At 35.1% G+C, this 24,782-nt stretch overlaps 1 protein-coding gene across 4 annotated transcripts in view; it reads right to left on the bottom strand.

Annotated features, from left to right (window-relative positions):
• Positions 1-24,782, bottom strand: part of EPHA7 (EPH receptor A7) — a 192,924-nt gene that overhangs the window by 29,497 nt on the left and 138,645 nt on the right. For 3 of the 4 annotated variants that reach the window (XR_003550634.1, XR_003550635.1, XM_006156112.3), the window contains exons 6-7: positions 7,040-7,164; positions 3,645-3,828 (exon numbers count right to left, since the gene is read on the bottom strand). Coding sequence is in view for 1 of the 4 variants with exons in the window: in XM_006156112.3 (XP_006156174.1) it covers positions 3,645-3,828; positions 7,040-7,164 (309 nt within the window). In the remaining 3 variants the exon portion in view is untranslated. The remainder of the gene's footprint in view (positions 1-3,644; positions 3,829-7,039; positions 7,165-24,782) is intronic. The other variant, XR_003550636.1, reaches the window with a different exon arrangement.

Below are 24,782 nucleotides of genomic sequence, written 5' to 3'. Positions count from 1 at the left end.
ACATAGCAGAGATTTGAAGTGTGTCTGCTAGCACTGATTGATACTGATAAATATTCTAAACTGATGAGTGTGACTTATTCCTTTATTTCTTATTTACTGAGTATCTTCTATGTGCCAAGTGCTATAGCAAACCTAAGCAAGACACTAATATGAACATATCATGCTCCTTCTTCCATCAACTTTACATTGTTGAGAGAATATTCTGATGAAAAAAATCACAATTTGTTCTAATGCAAAAATCCATTTTTAACATTCTTTTCATGGGATCATTCAGGTCCTATTATTTGAATTTAATCTGTGAGCCTTAGCTATTTCTCTTTTGAATAATGAAACTAGTGTCTATAAATCCGAGTACTCAATAGATAAGAGTTTTGGTTCAATATTTTCAATTTATAGTCAGAAAAGGCACAAATACATTTTTCTTTTTTTTTTTTTTGGAGAGGTTTTTGCTGTAGGGCATGCAAACTTGCTAGAAAGACAGAGAGGGACAGAGACAGAAAGTGAGAAATCACTCCCTAGAAGGGATGGCCACACGGCAATCCCTTCTTCTCCATTCTCCTCTCGGGATCTTGGGCATGCACGCAAAAGTGCCAGGTATGAGTTTAAGCCACTGAATCGGGGACTCTAATTGCAGTTGACTATATGGGAATCCAGTGACATAGCCAGTATGCCATCTGCTGGTCCAGAAAGTTTTCAAACCTAAAGGTGCTTAACTGACATGAAATATTTCAGTACATGTGATACAACTAGTTGATGTTCTAATTTAAGTTTAAACTATTCATTAGAATATGAAAAAACAGGAACCACATAATGGTCACGTCACGGGATTCACATAGTTGACCACATTTCGAGTCCCAGACTCAGCGGCTTAAAACTCATGCCAGGAGCATGTGGATGCATGCCCAAGATCCTGAGAGGAAAGTGGAGGAGAAGAATTGTGGTGTGGTCATGCCCCCTTGGGGATGATTTCTCACTTTCTGTCTCTCCAGTGAGCACACCTGCCCTATTACAAAAATCTCTCTTAAAAAAATAAAAGAAAAAAGAGTATGAAAAAAAAGGCAACAGGTGGCATGAAAGGGAGGTTAGGGTGCCTGAATCCCACATGGTTGACTGTGCAATTAAAAGTCCTGGACCTGTTGGCTTAAAAATCACACTGGGAAAATGTACATACATGTCCAAAATCTCAAGAGGAGAATGGAGAAGAGATTGTGGCATGGTCATCCTCCCAAGGGGTGATTTCTCACTTTCTTTCTCTCTGTCTCTCTCCAGTGAGCACAGGTGCCCTATAGTAAAAGAAAACAAAAGAATAAAGAATGTGAAAAAATATAACTAAAGAATCTTACTGTGTTAGAAATCACAAGACGGTTTCATCAGATTCATCTGAGATGAAAACTATCATAGTACGTTTTTAATACTAAGCCACATAATTGTTTCACTGTTGAAATCTTAAAATGGTTTAATGCTTTTAGGGCCCCTAGACTTAGAAACTCTAATTATTAGCTTAAGATACCCCATTTAAAAATGATAATAATGAAGGACCAGACAGTGATACAGTGGTCAAAATTAGTACTCTACGAGGCACTCACTTATGGAAGAAATAAACACTAAAAAAGAATGAAAAAAAGGGATTTGAAAAAAATCAATATTAATGGCTCCTTAAATTATGTGACAATATTTTAAATTGATACCTTCATGTCTACAGTTCTAAGAAAATGATTAATTCAAATTGATTTCAACATACATGTTATAGTTGTTGCTATGAGAGTTACTAATTGATTTTAAAAAGATAAGAAAACTATTGTGAAAAACTCTGTTAGTGAATTTAACAAGCAATACCTAACGCTTTGCTCCAACTTTTAAAAGAAATATAAAAATCATTCTCAGGGTAAAATAACTTTCGGATCAAAATTACATTGATTTAATTTGTTTTAAAAACTTGTTTTAGGAACCAGTAGTTAGCGCAATGGTTATGTCGCTGGACTCTCATGTAGTAGACCGTGGATCGAGTCCTGGACCCGGTGGCTTAAACTCATGCTGGGTGTGTGTGCGTGCGTGCCCAAGATCCTGAGAGGAAAAAGGAGGAGAAGGGATTTTGGCTTGGCCATTTCCCCAAGGGGTGATTTCTCGCTTTCTGTCTCTTTGTCTCTCTCTGTGTTTCTGGCGAGCACATGCGCCCTATAGCTAAAAAACCTCTCCAAAAACAAAACAAAACAAAACTTTTTTAAAACAAATTATAGCATATCATACAGCATTTTGTCAACCTGCGTTTGCTTAGAATTCTGTAGGTACATTAGATTGGCAAGGAAATTAGGAGGGAAAAGGTAAGTGAATCCTGTATCTGAGCAATATCATCAGGAGAATACTAAAACTCCAAAATACTGGAAAACACACTGAGCCTTCTCTCAGCTGAAGAGCAACTAACAGTGGCAGTCAAGGTATTCTGAACTTGTACTCGGACAGTAAACTGGGACAAGCTTCACAAGATACATCTTGTTATATACTCTATATACATGAAGTTTTACTAGAATGTTATGATACATTATAAGACATAAAATGATAAAGGTCTTCAAAGATAATGGTTACATTCTATTTTTAAGCTTATTTGTAGGTATGGGGCTAGTCATTTCATTAATTCCCTTATATTGAATATATACTTTAAATACTTCCTCTAGTCTGCTTGAATTATTTCATTAAACAAATAAAGTAAAAAAATAGCAAAAAGTAAAGAAAAAAAAAGTTACAGGTCCTAAGATCTTCTTATTCAATTTTTAAAATCATTGCTGAAGGGCCAGTAGTTTAACAAGGGCTATTAGAAGCCATCTTTCTCTTGTCTACCCCAGTGCACAGCCCAGCTTTACTTTGAAGTTTCTATGAAAACGTAACTGATAGATACAATTAGAGAAAGATCATTTTGAGGTCTACAAAAACATCTTGTGTGGGAACCAGCAGTTAGCGTAATGGCTATGTCACTGGACTCCCACGTAGTCGACCGTGGTTCGCGTCCTGGATGCGCTGGCTTAGAACTCACGCCAGGAGCGTGTGCGTGTGTGCCCAAGATCCCAAGAGGAGAATGGAGGAGAAGGGATTGCGGTGTGACCATCCCCCCTGGAGGGTGATTTATCGCTTTCTGTCTCTATGTCTCTCTCTCTCTCTCTCTCTCTCTCTCTCTCTCTCTGTCTGGCGAGCGCATGCGCAAAAAAAAAAAAAACTCTCAAAAAAAAAAATCTTGTGTCAATATACAAATTGAAGGAGTCGTGTTTCTGTTTCTAACTTTACCCTAAAAAAGAAAAAAAATCCAGGTACTAATTCAAATCACAATTCTAACATTGCTAAACAGCATAGCAGGATTAAGCAATAATAAACGTCACAAAGTACAGAAGTGGGGAAGAATCTTCCAAAAGTTTACAGAAAAGGGATACTATGAAAAAACTGCATGGATTTTAATTTGGGGGGGAGCCAAATGAACTTGTACTTTAATTCTATTTTTACATGAACTTTTGAAGTCTCCCTGTGTGTGTGTGTGTGTGTGTGTGTGTGCCTATATTTATATGCAAAAATTATCTTGAAGCAAATAATCACCATCAATATTGAAAAAAAAAATCCTGTTATTTAGAGTAAGAATCCAAACCAAAGGTGGTAATTACCTTCAAACATTTTACCTGTAGCTTCCTCTAGTGTAGCAACATCAAGTCTAGGACTGTAATTTCCATAACCAGCAGCAGTAAAAGCCCGAATCTGGAAAACATACACTGTTCCTGGTTTCAGATTATTAATGGAGGCTGAAGTGGACTTGGTTTTTACTGTTGAGTAGGTCCGTTCCCTTTGATCCTAGAAAGAATTTATACAGCGAATATTTAATTGTGATTGCAACCAGACAACTTGACAGCCAATTCTTGCAATATATTTCAATTTGCTGCATTGTTTTTATAGAGGCTACATTATACCTTGTGGAATATTATCACACTGAATTGTACCTTAAATAATATGAAATGTAAATGTGAAACACATGCTTTTGTTCTATAAATTTCAAAGAGAGCTACTTTTGTTAAAATGTTTATGTGTTTTAAGCTTTTGCTTTATTAGGATGGAGCATACAGGTAAGAACTATTTACCCGTAACATAATAAAATGTTTTATTGATCAAAATGTGGGTTCCCCTATAAAACCTATCATTTAGTAAAGATCTTCACATCTTAATGTAGTTCTCTTAATTTTTTTCCTGAATGTTATTCATCAAGTAAAAAGCCATATGCTAACAATTAAGAAAGTTACTAAATCAATAAATTCAGTTAGCTAAATCGCCAAACTTATTTTAAATAAAAACTTTATTTTCACAGAATAAAATCATCCATACAGAATAGTATTTAATGAACTATTTCTATAAAATGTGTCAATATAAAAGCTTAAATATAATACGGATTATGGTTTGACAATGTTTTAAGCACTAACAAGTTCAATTTCTTTATTTTTCAGATGTGACAACTGAGGCTTGCAGTTTATTAAAATAATGTGATATTTTTGTTACTGATTTTTTTTATCCTAAAACATCACATTTTTATTTACATATATGTAGGCCTAAAAATAAAAATTGAAGCATGTAAAAACACCATCAAACAGTATTTAAGTAAAGAAATTTAAAGTTTCTTGATGTGACTCATAAGCTTTAATGAATACGTTATAAAAATTAAACTTCAAAATATATGATTTTAGATTGTTTCTTATTTGTTCTATAATAAATATCAGTATTCAAATTTATCTGGCAATAAACTTCTCCTCTTAAATTTTTACATGTCAATCTGTTTTATTTTCCTTCACACTAATATTTGCAAAAGTATAGATAAGTATATAGGTAAGCTCAGCTTAGTGAAAGTGATCTGTGATTTTCATCATTATGAATATTTATAAAAATGATAGTTGGTATTATAGGCATAATTCATAATAGACACAACGATACATAATTCACATACATGTATACATCATAATATAATGCAATATACTTCTATTATCTTCTAATAATTGCCCGATTTGCAAAGTTAGTAAGTGTACATACATTGTTACAGTCATGCAAAATGAGAAAATACTGTCTGAGTGCATTTATTCTAGAGCAAGGATTTGCAAAATGTTTCAGATTTACCTTGTGAAAAACTTTATTCTCACCACCTAACTTATATTTTCAAAAACGTATTTTATTGTTTTTGAAATATGACCCAGTTTTAAGAAGTAATAAAACTATTAGAGCTCCCTGAAAAACAGATAAAAAAACAACATTAAAAACAATGATCAGGGGCCGGCAGATTGCATGACAGTTAAGGCACTGGTATCCCACATGGCTGACTGTGCTTCAAGTCCCAGATCTGATGGCTTGCTTTCTCATTTTTCCTCTCTGTTTCTCTCTGGTCTAATTTAAAGATATGGTCAAAATAAAGAAAATAATTATATCTTTAAAAAACCAAACATATAAAACAATGATCGGCTCTGACATATATTTGATGGGACAAGAGATGTATTTTTTGGTAAATAAATGAGGTATTATTATTATTATTATTATTATTATTGGAGAGGTTTTTTGCTATAGGGTGCATGCCCTCACCAGAAAGAGAGAGAGAGAGACAGAAGGTGAGAAATCACCCCCACACACACGTGGGATGGCCATCTGCTGGTACCTAAATGAGTTATTATTAAAAGCAACTTTGGGGCCAGCTGAGGGTGTGGAGGTTGGGGAGTCGGATCCCACATGGCCAATTCAATGGTGGCTTGAGGGTCAGGCCGAGCATGCATGTGTGTATGCCCAGAGTCCTGAAAGGATAGTAGAAGAGGAAAGATTGCGGCATGACCATCCTGCCTAATGGGTAATTTTTCACTTTCTCTCTCTCTCTCTCTCTGGTGATTGAAACAAAACAAAACAAAACAAACAAAACAAAAGAAATAACTTTTAAAATAAAGAAAATGCAAGTTTCGCATGAAATTATAAATTCAAAGTGTAAATTATAAGCAAACCTATTTTCAACTCCATCAGATTTTAAACTATCTAGTTTTATTTTCTAGGGAAAAATGTATGTATTATCAATGCATTTTGTACATTTCAATTTATTCAATTGAATCATCTTAATACCAGTTTTAGGCCCCTATTTTATAATTCTTCTAAATGGTTAAAATCATTATATATATTATTGCACTTCAACTAACTCATTTATATCAATAATAAAACACCTGTAGTTACTACTACTGTTAGTAATAGCAATAGTTTCCATGTTTTGAATCTTGAGCCAAGTCTCTCTGTGAGATGGAGCCTGGATACTGATTTGTGAATATGTTTTATATGTCTTTTTCTTCTTTCAAAATGAAACAGAAATAAATACACTTATATTCTCAAATATATCACTAGTTACTAAAATTTAGCAATTATGTCAAGATTATAGGTGTAGAGCTTGAGTTTTAGCCATATTATTTTTCAGGGAAGGAGGGGGTGGGAAGGAGTGATAAGCATGATTATGATACATACATGGAACACATTTCAGGGATCATTCAAGGAAGTGAACTAACATCATCTGATTTTTAAGTCTGGAAAATATGACATATTTATTATGCAAAATATTCTTTTTATTTTATATTACTAGATTATTTGAGGGCATTGCTATTATCACTGAAACTGCATAAAGTGTGTCAATCATTAAATATTGAAACAGATGTAATAACTAAATTATTAAAAATAAAATATATTATTAAAAATATATTGGGCTGTGTAATTTCTGAGGTACTACAACATGCTATATCTAGTTATTATGATATCAGAAATGGAATAAATAAATATACAACAAGAGTAATATTTTCGCTTGTATAACACAAAAACTTAATATACAGAAATCACAATTCTAATAATGAACCAGAGATTCATGGAGATGGCTATTAAAAACGAGCAAAATTATAAATGTTGACGTAGCTCCTCAGAGTTGGCATGATGACCAACCTTATTGTACCATACAGTAGGACGACAGGAGACACATCGCATGTTGTGCATTTCAGCTGCTCTTAGCACTTACTTTCTCGTAATACTTGATTTCATATTCCGTGATGACTCCATTGGGATGCTCTGGTTCCTGCCAGGAAAGCTCGACACTCCGCTGCAGCACTCTCTCCTTCATTACTCCGCTCACTTGCGAGGGAGCTGTTTGGACAAGATGTGTCAATAAACAAAGAGAAAATTCACTGGATGCCTCAAATCAAATGTCACAACTGATCAGTCCCATGCTGTGCCAGTTTCATTAAGGTAAAAGAAAGCACCTTTTCATAGCTCACAATTCAGAAGCTAATGAATATTCAAACAGGACCTTATTACTGTTCATAAACCTTAATAGAAATTTAAATTAAAGTGCAAACAGCAGAAGATAGCATTGTTCAAGTTAGTGAAAAATGGAAATGATGGGGCTGAGCATGACAATTAAGCAAATGAATGCTAATTAAGGCCAGAAAATTTGATTTCAGATTACTCTCTAGTGATAAACTAAGTCTAAATATTTATTTCATATAAAACAACAATGCACATTTTAAAAGAAAATAATTTAATACTATACAGGAGAAAGTATACAAAAGGCTACTTTATCTTCGATTCTTAAATGGATCATACTTTTTTTTATGTTTTGTGTGTCTGTTCCCAAAGAATTCCAATTAACCTTGGAGAAAATCCGTAGACTTCGTCAGATCAAGATACAAGAAAATGTGAAAACTGCTCGTCCTCGAATACATTCATGAACATACATGCATGAACATACAGACTATTGCACATGTAATTAATACCTACATAACCTAGGCTTCAAACTTCGATAAAAGCAGTTCAAAGCTCCAATCTTGCTTTCTCTTTCTATACAGATAATAATATGCTTAGAGTTCTTTCATTCTAATTAGAGGCATATATTCTTTTTGGTATCTAAGACTGTGGAATGTAGCAAACTAATTTGCTCTGTCTAATTTGCTCGGTGATGATTAACTAGTTGTCTTCTCTGTCTAAATGAGGAGCTGCACTGGCTTGGCTGAATTTCAGTGGGGTCATTATGTTTCATGTATCATGCTCTATCTCATTCTGTACAATATTTTCAGGCTGTTAATTTAATTTTAAAATGTCCGAAATTGTTAATAGTCCTGCTGACAGAAAAGCAATTATATGGGACCACAGCTGTTTAAATAAGCTTTCTATGTTTATCACTTTGGCTTTATTTTGTTTCTCTTACTTTTTAACGTTTTTCTTGTATGAGTGTCTAGAAGACGTCTTTCTGACTTGATGATTGTAAAGGAAGAATATGGAAGACGCATGATTCTCATTTCCTTCCAGATAACTAACAAAAGCATAACTAGGGCAGAGTAAGTGGGGCAATGTTCCCTTGAAGGGGATGCAGCTGAAGTACTCAACAGACTGTTTTTAGACTAAATGCATTTCTAGTACGTTTTCAAGGAGGCACATTCCTAATAATAAATCTTATTTTTGCCACAACTTTTAAAACCTGAATATATGCAGTACAGAAGGACTTCTCTCTAAAGTGATCATTTCTCCATCTAGAACTCTCTTAGCATATCTCAGCAGACTGCCATATCCCAGAGACTCTGCTTAGGCCATAGTCTTGGGAAACATAAACCCCAATTAACCTTTAAGTGAGATCTATTTAATAAATAATGTCTAATGCCTAATTTACTTGACTAAATCATTCAGAAAAATCTGTTATAACTTTCATTAGTAAAAAAGGAGAACATAGCACAGGTGAGAATACTGCAATGGTCAACACACTGAGTGGCCCAGTAGGGATGCTAGCCTCTGAAGGTTTTCAACCTACATGTGGCATTTGAAAATATGGAATGGGCTAGAAAACTAGTGTATTTAAATCTCAAGGTCTATTTCAAATGACATCCATATATTAAAGTGGTTTCAATGTAAATCAAACTATGAGACACTTCACTTTGTTTCTTTTCCTAAGTGGTATAGTTAAGGAGTCAGGAGACACTGAATTCTCTAAGTTACGGGGGAGACTTTGGGTATACATAAGCCTCATTTAGTTTCTGATACAGTGAGGCAAGATATGAGTATAAAATGAGACTCGATTTCTGCAAGTCTCATTTTACATGCTAAAATTATATTAATCATTTCATCCTGGAAAAGAACTTTTTCCAATAAAATTATGGTAATTGGGAATGGGGGAGAAAAAAGGTACCTAAAAATACATTTGAAATAGAGTGTAATATTTTGAAACTCATATCATAGCAGTAATAGTGCAGTAGGCTACAGTATATGTCTTTTGCACAGGAGCCATATCTGTGAGGAACTCTATTTTTGAATTTTTGTGTATTTCTCTTTTATTTAGTCCCTTGACAATACTGTATCAAGCCACACATTTTAAGATGGTTAGGGTCAGAAGTACTAGCATATGAGAATGGATAAACTGCATGATAGAAAAAAAAATTCTCTGTCCTTTGCCCTTCAAGTACACTTTGGTATAAGAAAAATAATAATATTTTCCCTTGAGTTTCAACATCTAAGGCATAAAGCATATATAACTAAAAGTATAAATACAGCTTATAAACGAAAACATCTCTAACCTATTAAGAGTCCAACAAAGTCATTGTTTTCAGATAAAGTCATATGTTAAAAGAAACTAAAATGGCACATGGTATGCTAATCTTATCAGCATAGATATGTATTATCTTTGATCTACTAAATTAATCACATTAAACAACTTCACTAAGAATGTACTCACTGTTATACAAATATATTCAACTAACTACATCTTCTGAAAAGGAAATGTATACAAATAAATTACATGCATACTTAAGAACCAATTAGGTGTTGTGGCATTTAAATGATAATTTTCATAATTATTAAAAGAAATAAAAGTATATTGCAATTGGAATTGATGTGAAGCTATGAAATAGTAACAAATGATAATAAAGTCTCTAGATTAGAAAACGTAGGAAAACTACATATAGAGAAGCTATTCAGCATATATTGATTTCTAACAGTTGATTAACAGATTATTCATTACCTATGGTTCTAAAAAATAAATATAAAAATTAATTTTGTCTCCAGTCCAATGACCAGGTGGCTATGAGAGTTGGAGTTCACATTGGCCAACCACTGTTCAAATTCTGGCCCCAAAAGCTTGAAAAACATTCTGAGCGCACATATGTGAGTGGCTAAAATCCCAACTGGATGGAGAAACGGAAAAGGGATTAAAGGGTGGCCACTCTCCATTGCGGGGCTGCTTTCTTTCTCTTTGGTGAGTACACGCACACTTTGGCAATAATTTATTTTTAAAATTAATCTCAAATGAACAAATCATGGATCCTTTTTTTTGACCTTAAAGATTTCAAGACTTATCAGGGCCATGATGAGAAAAAATAAACAATTAAGACAGACTAATCCACGAAGCACATTTCTAATCATATTTGGAATAATCATTTACTAATCATCTGCACAAATGACACTGAAAGATGATCTTAGTAAATTTGGAAATGGTTCCCATAATTCAGAGTGGTAAATCTCAACAGCATAAAAACAAAGTTGATAGAGTTGATAAATGCTAGTTTATGTATAGAGCTAAATCAAATACTTTTCAGATTTTGAACTTCAAGCTCTCATATTTATTTTTTTTCAGATTTTGGCATAGGGTGCAGGCTTGCACTGAAGAGAGGCAGAGAGAGACAGAGAGAAGGAAAGTGAGAAATCACCCCACTTGGGGGATAGCCATGCCACAATCCCTTCTCCATTCTCCTCCAGGAATTTTGGCTATACATTCATACCCAAATTTTCAAGCTACCAGGTCAGGGACTCAAACTGCATCAGTCACATAGGAATCTAGCACCTTAACCACCATGCCATCTGCTGGCCCCTCATACATGATTTTTTTTTTTATCTTCATCAATTACTAGTTAAAATACAATTAGAAAAATGTATTTAAATTATGCTGGAATATATTTATAAAGGTTCCACCACTACCACCACCCCACCTTCCCGCACACACACACTGCAAGGTTTGTGTAGTAAAAATTTCAAGCGTGAAGTGGGGAAAAAGGCAATTTTAAAACACAGCATAGTAGGCAGAATGGTCCATAAAATGTCTGTATCCTAATCTCTGGAATGTGTAAATAAGTAAATTACATAGCGAAAGGTTATAGAACTTTAAAGGACTTAAAAGAAAAAGATCATACTGGATTTTTCCAGTTAGTAATAACATAATTTAATAATATGATCTGTCAACCCCTTTGCTGAAATAGCAGAGTCAAGAAAAAAATTTTTCTGATTAATGTCCAAAACATAATGGTTTACAGGAAATAAATTTCCATTATACATTTTGGAAAAAAACTTTCTTTTTTTTTCTGGTAGAACTGTAATGAAGCACATAAGTTTGATTTTGGCTTTAAAAATAATTTATTTATACAGTCATTATTTTCCATACACTTCAATATTTTCATTGAATTTCAAGAAAGACTAAAATGTAAAAACATACCTTTATTTCTAACAATGCAATGAAATAAGATGGGTCAAAATATATGAAATGACCTTTTATCATACATATCATTTTTGGATCTTTTGATATTCGTTAGATTTTCATTAGATAAATGCGGAAAGTGAAAATGGTGACATCTTTCCGCATAGCAAATCTGATAACAGTAGAAAAATAATCTCTTACTGCACACTTTTTTTGCTGTGCATTATCAGTATGAGTCTCATTCTTAGCAGTCCTTTGAAATAACAAATATGAGGACTATTAAGAGCTTAGTATTTTATGATATGCAACTTCTAGCTTTCTTAATCTTCCCCACAGGTGTTTTATTTTTGCACTACAGGACAAACATATAAAATACATATAAATGTATTTCAATAACAAAACTCTAGGCCACAAGTATACATGGTTCTGTGTAATATCATATAACCAAACATTTCCATTTCTAGGGTATATGGAGATATGTATGAAAAATGCTGACATGTGATTCCTCTAAACTTCATTTTCTTGGTTGTGAAAAAAGGGTGAACGATATATATATATAAAAGCAATACATACAGCATTTTAGCTTAGAAAGCACAGGGACTAAGGGCAGTTGAGTATGCAGCAATTACAAACAATCCATCTGCCATACATTGTGTGTCAAATTATTTTTGACTGGAAAGAAGCATTATCAGTGGCCAAAACAAACATAAATCTTCATTCTGTAATAAATAGTTAAAAATACAAATCAGAGGGAGAAACTAGAATTTTTTTGTTTCTGTTTTTTTTTTTTTTTTTAGAGGTTTTTGCTATAGGGTGCGTGCGCTCGCCAGACAGAGGGAGACAGACAGAAAGCGAGAAATCACCCCCTAGGGGGGATGGCCATGCCGCAATGCCTTCTCCTCCATTCTCCTCTCGGGATCTTGGGCACGCACGCACACACTCCCGGCGTGAGTTAAAGCCACCGGGTCCGGGACGCGAACCACGGTCAACTACGTGGGAGTCCAGCGACATAGCCATTACGCTAACTGCTGGTCCCTGTTTCTGCTTTTTAATTGTCAGAAGGCAGGCATGCTCATGAGAGAAAGCACTCCCCAGTGGGTCGTGGTCACACTGCAATCCCTTCTCTTCCATTTCTCCATTCTGTTAGGATGCTGGGCATGCACACACACGTGCCTGGTGTGTTTTTCAAGCTGCTCTGCTGGGACCCAAACCACAGTCAGCCATGTAAGATCCAACTCCCTTAACCATTAAGCTATGGAGCTGGCCCTGATTCTGTTTTAAAAATTAAATTATGTTATTTGCATTGCTATATCTTTAATATACCAATTAGAATGAAAATGTTTATTCAAAATGTAAAATATAATACATAAGATATATAAAGTGATTTTAAAAACAGAATCAGTTTCTAAAGAAATTCTAAGAACAGTTAATGATATGATAGCTTGAATAAGAGCTGAAGATAAGATCTGAAAGTTCTGTGAAACAATGAATATGATGATGAACTGTCAAAGCAGATAAATAAAAGTATACTGGGCCAGGGCTCCAATCAATTAAATGTGTGAGTTAAGTCAATGTATTTTTATAAGAATAATAAAATACATAACAGGAACAGCAAAAGTCACTACTTCAGTATTTATTAATTAATACAAGTTATCTTTAAAGCAATGATTGTAAATATGATCTGACAATACACCTTTCTGAAAATAAAACTCTCTTCGTTTTTGTCATCTGATTGGTAACAAGTGCTTGGACATTTAATTAATAAGCTATAGGAATTTGTGCTTTCTAATAAAATCTCTAACTAAAATGCTTCAAGGGCAAAAAGGAGGATTGTGGAGAAAGCTCCTGTTTGGTCTTTGTCCTAAACACCTATTGGGAATCCTGATAACTTCTGGTAAAGTAGTAACAAAAAAATAGGAACTGATAAAGGGATAATTTTTAACTCTTAGTACATCTTTTTTTTTTTTTTTTTTTGAGAGATTTTCACTGTAGGGCGCGTGCCCTCACCAGACAGACAGAGAGAGACATAGAGACAAAAAGCGAGAAATCACCCCCCAGGGGGGATGGTCACGCCGCAATCCCTTCTCCTTCATTCTCCTCTCGGGATCTTGGGCACGCACGCACACACGCCTGGCGTGAGTTTTAAGCCACCGGGTCCGGGACACGAACCGCGGTCGCCTACGTGGGAGTCCAGTGACATAGCCATTACGCTAACTGCTGGTTCCCACTCTTAGTACATCTTTAATTTTAATAGAATTCCTATGAGTGTTAAAGAAAAGAAAATTTTGAACACAGGAGGTATACACTCAGCAGTTTTCCAGAATTAGCTCTCCTACTCACAGCAGGCCTACTCATGAAGGAATAACTAAATGATGATTCAGAAAGTTTAAAGAGCTTTTGATAGGGAGTCATGCATGTTACCTATGCATTAAATCAACCATTAATACTCTTTTACTTTTTCTTTTTTACTAGTGTAGCTCCATTCAACAAATAATTTGTTTGGCACTTACTGTATGTAAAGATTGTGGATTTGTATAGATCCTTAGAGTTTGCAAATATTTAAGTGTGTACCATCTCCTTTCTTCCCTACTACAACTCCTTGAGGTAAGCATTATTCTTTCTCTCTTACTGGTGAAGAAGCTAAGTTGTAATGGGGATTAAGCAGCATCCTCGTAGAATGGTGCAACTTCCATGTTTTTACTTCCTAATTCCCAGCTTTTGTCAACTACACTGCAATAATTCTAGGTGATGGCATGTCACGAGGAGAGATACTAACGCAAGGATAGTTTAACCATTATTCATGTCCTATATATTTTCAAGCTTATTTCTTTTGAGAAAAAGAGAGGTACAAAGACAAATATCCTCAACAGGGTTCCATGTGGTGATCCTTTCTAGAATTACCAGCCAGTCAGATCATGGACACACACTCGGAGTAGACAGGTCAACTTACAAACCAAACCTGGCCTCTTCTATATGGATCTAATTTCACTTGACAGTGCAGGACTGCTGCATCACAGGGCTGACCTAGTCACTCAATATTTCTTTTTCTTTTTTTTTTGAGAGGTTTTCGCTATAGAGCACGTGTGCTCGCCAGACAGACAGAGAGAGATATAGAGACAGAAAGCGATAAATCACCCCCCAGGGAGGATGGTCATACCACAATCCCTTCTCCTCCATCCTCCTCTCAGGATCTTGGGCATGCACGCACACACGCCTGGCGTGAGTTTTAAGTCACTGCGTCCGGGACGCGAACCACGGTCGACTACATGAGAGTCCAGCGATATAGCCATTACGCTAACTGCTGGTTCCCATCACTCAATATTTCTTGAGAACCCATGACGTGCTAGGATTGTAGGTGTTCAGAATATAATAATGAAAATACCCTTAGGGATTTACTCAATAGCCAATAGTCCTAGAAATGCAGACACCAGAAGAGGTTGAGCTGAGTAGGGATTTTTAAATCTTGTTTAGATGGCAAATGTTCACATATGCTACAAAATTAAGAAAGTTCAGAAGAGTGAAAACTGAATGAATCTCCTTCCCAGTATGTTCCGTAAGTCATAAAGGTACCTTGCCTTAACGCAACCACTCTTACCAGTTTCTTCAGTGTCCTTCTGAAAACATTCTAGGTAAATACAAGGTATGTATTTTTTTTTTACACTCATGATATTATTCAAACAATGTAGTTCAGAACTTTGATATTTTCATTTACACTGTATTCTATAACTTGTATTACTTTATACACACAGATCTATATCATTCTTTAATCAGCTTTGTTAAATTCCACTATATGGATGTATCCTACCTATTTAACCACACACTTATCAATACCCAGGGTCTTTTTCTGTTCCTTTCTCTTTAAAATGATGATGCAATGAAATGGCTAACAAACTAGTTCCTAATACAAATCCTCTAAAGGATAAAATATCTAAGAGTGGTTTAGTGCCTTAAAATGAGAAGAGGTGGCTAAGGTTACATGAACTGAAGATGCAGAATGTGGCCATAGTTAGAACTCTCTTACAATCATTGCTTTATGAATGAAATTGAGAACTAAATAAAATTATTATTATTTAAAATATTCTATTGCATTGTTAATCAAAGTGCAGACTGGTTACTCATTGTGCCCTTGTAAGTTACTGGTCTATGAGAAGACAAATTTGTGTAAGGGGACGAGCAGGTGGCATGGTGGTTAAGGTGCTGAATTCTGACATGGCCAACGATAGCATGAGTCCCAGACCTGGTGACCTGAAAATAACACAGGTTGCATGAGGGGCTATTTCTCCTGTGGGTGATATTTCACTTTCCTCTCACTGTCTCTGTCTTTCTCTCTATCAAGGGTATGCACCCTATGGCAAAACAAACACATAAGGCCAGGAGAATGGTTATATCACTAAACTCCCATATGGTTGATCAAGGTTTGAATCCTTGACTCCTTGCTTGAAAATCACACCAGGCATGCATGCCCAAGATCCCAGGATACCGAAGGGGAAGGAATTGTGGCAAGGCCAGAAGAAATTGTTGGGGAGTGATTGGGGAATGATTTCTCACTTTCTCTCTCATGACTCTGTCTCTCTCTCCTGTTGTACCCTAACACAAAAACTTAAGAAAACATATATCACTATATCAGTAAGTACTTTTTTGTTATTGCTCAGCTGACATTTTTCCTTAGCAAGATTCTCTTGATTATAATAGGACTTTTCTTTCCTTCCATCCTTCATCCTTTTCTTTCCAGCTTCCTTGATTATTTTCACTCCAGAGCAAACTACCATTCTGTCACATACTGGCATTTTGAGTAAAAGTATCTTCTGAAAGCACTCTAGTATTAACCTTAATGAAGGGTACCTTCACTGTGATACTAAAATGCATAGAAGATAAAATCACTACAACATGCTCGTTGATTTCTGATGAGCACTGCATTCATTAATAACTGCACAGCATATAATTTTTCATGACTGATTACAGCATAAACAAAGAGTTGGATGGACTGCAAGAATGGTGAAGTCACAGTCCCTATCTTCCAGGAGATTTTAATCCAGAAACATGTTAGGACATAAATATACACCAAAAATTTGAATGCAAAACTAAATAGGATAGGGAATCAGCAGTTAGCGTAATGGCTATGTCACTGGACTCCCATGTAGTTGGCCATGGTTTGTGTCCCAGACCCGGTGGCTTAAAACTCACGCCGGGCGCATGTGCGTGCGTGCCCAAGATCCCGAGAGGAGAATGGAGGAGAAGGGATTGCGGCGTGACCATCCCCCCTGGGGGGTTATTTCTCGCTTTCTGTCTCTATGTCTCTCTCTGTCTGGTGAGCGCACGCACCCTATAGTGAAAATCTCTACCAAAATAACAACAACAACAACAACAAACTAAATAGGATAGTACAAATGAAATATAAACCAAGTGTCAACAAATTCTTGGAAGGTGGTTAAGAGCAAAGCACAAAAAGATTTCTCCATTGCCAAAAGAACATGTGTAATTCAGTGTTTGAATTGTATAACCATATATTTAAACTAATTAACAGGAACGTTGGCACCGTATCTATAATCTGGAAGAGATAACTTTCTATCATTTAGATAATAACAGGCCCAAGTTCAAGGCTGAGCACACAGTTTTCTCTCTAATGGCCTGCACCAATAAGTAAAAACTCCCTGAGTCATTCTTCCTTAGTTTTAGCTAATAAAGAATTAGCTGTTTGTAGATGGTACTGTATAATGAGGCATTTAGCAATTATTTCATATTTTTCTATCTCTTCAGTTACTCTGAGGCTACTTGAAGGTAGGAAATTTGGAAAAGCAGAAGAGTGGGATGAAGAACATGAGCGCAAGAAGTAGTTTACTGAGTTTGCAACTGGATCTGTTGCTATTTTGCTATGTAATCTTCAGCAGAAAACTGAACCTGTCTGTGCCCCAGTTTGTTCAGCTTCGAAATAGAGATTATTGGAGTTCATACTTCATAAACTGGATTGTTAGGGAAATTAAATGTATACATACATGCTAAATACTTAAAACCATTCCTGGCACATGGTAAGAAATCATAGAAGTATTATTGTTATCCTGTAATTGTTTTGTCTGTATTAAAATTACAGCATACTCTGTCCCAGAGTATTCCCGAATACTCTGTTTCTAGGATCAGTATTTTCCAAATGCTCCACAGATAAAGCTGTGGAGAACGATGGTTTTGAAGCTCTAGTAGGATCATAAATTGCCATTTCAAGGTATAATTCATAAAATCCTGACAATGCTCTATTTTAAAATATTATGTGGACAGTTTTTTTTTTTTTCAGTAGCCTTATCAGTAAATGACCAATTTATATAATTTATATTCTATTTTATTGTACCCACTAGGTAGATAGAAAAGTAAAGTCTTTAAATGTTAAGTTATTTAGAAGGGACATATCACTGTATGAAAATTTAACTACCAAAATAGAAAGAGGACCAACAACACTTACCCTTTTCCAAGCGTTATATACTGAAGAGGAGGAAAACATATCGATAAATCAACATTTTTCTTTCTGAATAATATGAAAACTACTACCTTCAATAATTTTTGGAAACCCTCTTCATACTTGATCTATCAGGTGAGCTGGACCCATCTTTAATTTTCCATAAATCCATAGCTAAAGGCTATCTTATTTACTATAAGGTTGATTACATAACTATAGCCTTTAAAATAATAAACTAATACTTTTTTGGGGGAGGGTAGATTTTTGGTATAGGGTGTGTGTGCTTGCTGGAGAGAGAGAGTAACAGAGAAAGAGAAAGCGAGAAATCAGCCCCCAGGGGTGATGGCCACATTGTAATCCCCTCTCTCCTATTCTCCTTTTGGAATCCTGAGCATACATGCACACATGTCTGGCGTGAGTTTTAAGCCAGGGTGAGTTTTACGTCAGGAATGTGAACGGAAGTTGGCCGTGTGGGAGTTCAGTGATGCAACCACTACACCATATTCTAAGCACAAAAGTTTTGTAATACCAATGGACTGTTTTTGAGATGTTCATTTAGTCTAAGTGGTTGCTACCGATATTTTAAATCTAAAATTTCAGAGTTATCCATTTAAGCTCTTTGTAACATGAATTTCTACATTATTTATATATTTTAAATTATTTTATATTTGAAAGACTGTACCATAACTTTCTTAACAGCACATATCTCTGTAATCCTTCATGTAGATAAGTATAATTTACATATGATATGTACATATGTCATAAAACCATATGAATGATTTTGTATTATTTAAAAATAATATTTTTGTACATTTACATATAACGTTTATTTAATTAAGTATGCTCATCAGCCATGTGAGATCCAGCTGACCTAACTACCATACCACCAGCTAGCCTGTAAAGCATGTATTTAAAAACATGGGCTATATTAACAACAGGGACAATGGGTGAAACAGTGGTAAAACGCGTGCTCTTTGAGGCAGACCCATATGGAAAAGCTGCCAGTTTGAAGCCAGAGACCTCCTGAGCCTGAGGACCTCACACGTGCATGCACCATGATCTGGGCTGCCTGAGGCTGAGAGGAGGCTGCAGTCTCCCTTTTTGGCTTTCTCACTCATGGATAAATAAACAAACTTAAAAGAAAAAACAGGGTCAACCCAGAGAATATTAAAGAAAAAGGAGTTGTGAGGTTTGCCTTGAAGGAGGGTGTAAATCACACGCATGCAGGAGAGATCATGTTTTCCATTTTAATAAAACTTGCATTATGGAACACCAACTGTTGTGCTTACTATATGACTACACAAGCACATCAATAGCTGACTGGGGCATAAATACAAGGGACGTAATATTCCTAGCTTCATCATTTATTAGTTAGTGCAGGGCCTATGACTCACAGGCCAAATCCAGTCTCATGGCCTGTTTTGTAAATAAAGTTCCACTGGCACACAGTCACACTTTACATATCATCTACGGCTGTTATCGTGCTCAATATGAGAGGTGAGGAACTGTAACACAGACAGTGTGGCCTTCAGGGTGTGAAATATTTCTACCTGGTTTTTTATTTTCCACAAAATGTTGCCTTTCTCTTAAAACTGTGGATACAAGTAAGAAACCAAAACGAAGAGTAGTTTCAGGTACAGTATTTTTTCTTTTGTTCTCATGCTAAAGACATATAATCTACAGATAGATCTTTGCCATATTTTGGTTGGTTTGACAAGGTAAAGATAATTCTCTGTGTGTGCACGTGTCTCTCTTCTCTCTCTGTCTCTTTTCTCTCTTTTTGTCTCTCTCCAGCAAGCACATGCACCTTCTGGTAAATTAGGGGGAGAAAAAAAGAACATACAACTGGAAACCTAGTAGGATGACAATAACAAAAAAAGATAAACAATAGAAAGTTTTGACAAGATGTGGAAAGATTAGTACTTTTTGTATTATTGATGGAAATGCAAAATGGTATGTTTACTTCAGAAAAGCAGTATTTAAAAAAGTTACACATAAAATTGCTATTTTGACCTATTGATTACATTCTTAATTGTCTACTCACAAGAAATGAAAACATAGGTTCCCACAAGACTTAAATGGAAATATTCACAGAAACATTATTCATATAGCCAAAAAGTGGACTAAATCTAAAGGTTCATCAACTAATGAACAAATGAAATAAATACAAACAAGGTCACAGAATGAATCAATAAAAATGAATGGATATGCTCTATAGTACAACACGGATGCACCTCAAAAAACATTAGGCTAAATGAAGGGAGCCAGATAGGTAAGACTCACAGTGTATGATTCTGTAGGGACACAAAGCAACACAGCTGTCTCGGTTGCCTAGGTTAGTGACTGTCTCCGTCTAGGGACAGGAACAGGCAGGGACAGTTAATGGGCACAAGAGATCTTTTGGGGTAATGGAAATGTTCTTATATTGGATTTTAGTTATGGTTGTACAACTCAGTAAACTTACTTAAAGTTATTGAATTATATACTTGAAATGGGTAAATTTTATGATGTGCAAATTGTATCTAATTAAACCTGTTTAAAAATACTTCATTCACACTTCATAACTTTTAGAATAAGGAATAAAATTCTTTTTTTTTTTTTTTTTTGGAGAGGTTTTTGCTATAAGGCATGTGTGCTCGCCAGGAAGAAAGAGAGAGAGAGAGAAGGCGAGAAATCACCCCCCAGGGGGGATGGTCATGCTGCAATCCCTTCTCCTCCATTCTCCTCTAGGGATCTTGGACACACACACACACAGGCACCCAGCGTGAATTTAAAGCACCAGGTACGGGACTCGAACCACAGTTGGCTACATGGGAGTTCAGCAACATAGCCATTACGCTAACTGCTGGTCCCCAGAATGACTTTTCAACCTGGTGTGGAAAGGAGTTTGGCATAGCTGAGGGACAAAGATGATCATGGCATACTCAAGATGAGGGACATTTATAAACAGTGAGGCTGGAAAGATAAGTGCAGTTTGGATGGTAAGTCAGGTAATGTCAGAAAAGTCATTCTGATTGTTTATCTCTTTTTATAAAAAAATATTTTCTTTAACATTTCTTTATTTATTTATTTTAATTGGATCAGAGAGGAACAGAGTGAGAAAGAGAGAAGAAAATTGAGAAAGCAAGCCATCAGATCTGGGATTTGAACCACGGGCAACCATGAGGGATTCCAGTGCCTTCAACCACCAGGCCACCTGCCACTCATACCCTGTTATTCTCTTAACGCATCTCTCACAACTTTTCTAATTAGATAAAAATTATGTATTTGGGGACCAGCAGATGGCATAATGATTACGTTGCTGGACTCCCATGTAGCCAACCACAGTTTGAGTTCATACCCGGCAGCTTAAAAATTCATTCTGGATGCGTATGTGAGTTCCCAAAATACTGAGAGGAGACTGAAGGAGAATAGATTGCAGCATAGCCATCCCCCCCTGGGGAGTGATTTCTCACTTTCTGTCTCTCTGTTGAGCACACATGCCTATAGCAAAAATTTCTCTTAAAAAAAAAATCATGTCTTTTTTATTTTCATGGAATTAAGAAATTTCCCTTGATAGCACTTTAGAGCTTGAAACTGACATGTTTTTATAATTATTTGATGAACATTTCTTTCCCCTGTTAGACTGAAAGTGTCCTAAAGGTGTATGTGTGTGTGTGGGGAGGAAGGTGGTCACATTTGTTTTGCTTTTCCTTTATTTGCTCTTGATAGATTGCATGTCTACACATGTGAGAGAGAAAAAGAGAGAAAGAGAGAGAAACCCTTTACACCCTCCAGGGTCTTCCCACACTGTGATCCTCCTCCCTCCAGCCTGTTAGTCTTGTCAGATCTTGGCCATTTCCGCACATGCCCAGCATATTACAGGCTGACCAAGCCAGGAGTTTGAACCATGCTTGCCATGTGAGATCCACCCTTCCTTGAGCACTGAATTAAAGTTGCACCACAGAGCTGGACCCACATTTGGCTTGCTAACAATATGTTCCTACTGTTTATCACAGCCACCACCTACAGGCATCATTAAGTTTTGGTTTAATAAATGAATAACAATTCTTAGCTATGTAAAATTTTCCTGTGGTATAGGAAACATTTTATTTATTAGGTAATTAAAAAAGTCATGTTTTTAAGTTCTAGGTTAATTATTATCTCAAGTTAAAATAATAAAATATCTTGAGAATCTTGTAAAATTGTACATATAGCTAAAGAGCAGACTGCATTATTGGCTAGTGCTTGTCATGTATATTGCAATTCTATAAGGGGAACACATCATAAAATCCCAAATGATAAAAAGAGAAATACATTGTTGATGCATGTATGATTAGTTAGAAGTGTAACTTGAACATCAGCAATTATTTTTTCATAATTTTCAATGTATTACTAAGATAAATTTGATATCAGTGTATCACACTATTATATTAATTCATATGGGTTTTAAAATAATAGCTTTTAAAAGTTCCTATCTATAGAAAAAAAATTAATAGTATTCTGATTATGCTCTAAGTTACAAACAAATATTCCAGATGCAACTAAGTTCTCTCACTATACTTTCTTTATATGACTGTGCAGGAATCTGGAGATCAAATAGAACATCTAAAAATGACTGGTTATATTTGTTATTAAAACAAAACTTATCAAAAGTTACTTTTTTTTTTCAAGAGAGATTTTTGCTATAGCACATGTGCACTTGCCAGAGAGACAGAGACAGAGAGAAAGAAAGCAAGAAATCACCCCTCAGGAGAGATGGTCATGCCACAATCCCTTCTCCTCCATTTTCCTCTTGGGATCCTGGGCACGCATGCACAGGCACTCGGTGTGAGCTTTAAGTCACAAGGTTCGGCACTCAAATCGTGGTCAACTGTTTGGGAATCCAGTGATATAACCATTATACCATCTGCTGGTTACTTTCAATCCTTTGAATTTCCATTTAAATGGTCATAGTGATGAAGATTTTAGTTTATATATATTTCTTTGGTCTAAATACTGTTTTAGATTAAAAAATAAAATATTCATAAATTACAAAAGAACAAACTAAAAAAAAAAAAGAACAAACTATTTTAATCTCATTGATGCATACTCTCTCTTAGTATTTATTCTAGATAATTGTCCATGTGGTAAAATGCTTTTATTAGGTTGCTGGGAAAGTCGTGACATATTTTTCTATGCAAAAATGTGCCATGACTTTGTCAAGAACCCAATAGTTCTCCTTTATAGTATCTAAGCTAAAATTTCCTTTTAAAATATCATAAATATTAGTGTGCATATATATATATATATATACACACACACATACACAAATACATAGCATGCTATTTATACAAAAATGTGTTTACAGTTACAGTCAAATATAATTTATAACCAAGATATTTTGGTTCTATGACTAGTGAATTCCATACATTAATTACAGGGCAGTGTTATAAAATGTGTGACTTATACAATCTCAAAGATATCTCTCATTTGTATACGCAAATCAGAAATTGCATTGTTCATGTCTTAGGAAATGAACTGTATAGCCAATCAATTTAAGGGGTTGATAAGACTTCAACTCTCGATTCAAATAACCAATATATGAAAAATAGCTTTGGAAATTCTTTCAGTTCTGTGAGTAAATTTGTCAGGTTCAACTCTGAGGGACTGTAATTAGTTCCTCGGAATTAGAGAGCTTCTGTCACTAAACTGGTCACTTTTAATTAACTAAAATTTTACTTTAGAATAAAATTTTTTTTCTTTTTTTTTTTCCTCTCTCTCTTAATTTTGGTTTTAGATTCATTATTTGGTTTTAGGTCTCTTTTGCCTTATACCAATGAACTATATACAAACTATCACCCAAGCTTTCAACAATATTTGCTTTGTAAGATGTGAAACAATGCAAGGTAGGAGTATCTCCTGTGGCATGTTCATATAACAATCTTACCTCATTAAATGTCATAGCATGGCTCTGCAGAATAGAATACTCAGTGTCCTACGATTTTAAGCTGATTAGCCTGGCATAAATTACATCAATGATTCATTGAAAGGCAATTCTACCTCACAGTTAATACAAATCAGTTTCTTCATTCAATTGTCATCAATCACTCTTCCACACATGCAAAAAAAGATGCCACAATTGCACACATGATCACAACACTAAAATAGATTCCAATAGTTTATGTTGGAAATATCCTACAGATGTTCATTTAATATTTGATGTTTATTGACCAAAAACTGCTCAATTGCTGTTTAAAATGAGTACATTTTTTATTCTGTCCAGTCATAAAACTTGTATAATTGGTACCATTCTCTGGAAAATCCTATTATTCTTACAAACACATTTCTATTTCTGTTCTGAACTGTCTTGAATGGCAAACAAAAGCAAAGTGTAACATTTTGTTTAGAAAATGCACATATCAATGCAAATTGAAAGACATATTCTCAATGGATTTTATTTATTAAGAATTTATTTTGAATGAAAGTCTTCTTAGCCTTTTAAAATAAATTTTGAATACCACAGAGCTCTTTGTTTTTATAGTTTTTTTAGTCAGTGACAAAAGAGAATTATCACTAAGTATCTAATCACAGTGCCAAACAAAATACTTGACAAAACTTGCAAAATCAACTAATATTCCACCACTAGAAAATATGTAAGGAATACTTTTTTGTTGCCAGATTATCAGATTATGTGTTCAGAAGCAAGATCTAAGTGTTAATTGCTACTCATTGGTCCATCTCCTCAGAAACTGTGCCTAAGTACTCTTGATCACTTAGGAAACACAAAGGCAGACTCATAAACATACATGTAACATATGTAGTATACATGATATGCAGTTCTGTTATATGTTGTTAGAAAGAAAAGTAATTGGGACCAGCAGTTAGCATAATGGCTATGTCGCTGGA

Source organism: Tupaia chinensis, unplaced genomic scaffold (assembly GCF_000334495.1).
Source record: "Tupaia chinensis unplaced genomic scaffold, TupChi_1.0 Scaffold000478_3, whole genome shotgun sequence".
Lineage (NCBI taxonomy): Eukaryota > Metazoa > Chordata > Mammalia > Scandentia > Tupaiidae > Tupaia > Tupaia belangeri.
The sequence above is the reverse complement of the archived record's forward strand: the minus strand, read 5'-3'. Positions and strand labels throughout refer to the sequence as shown.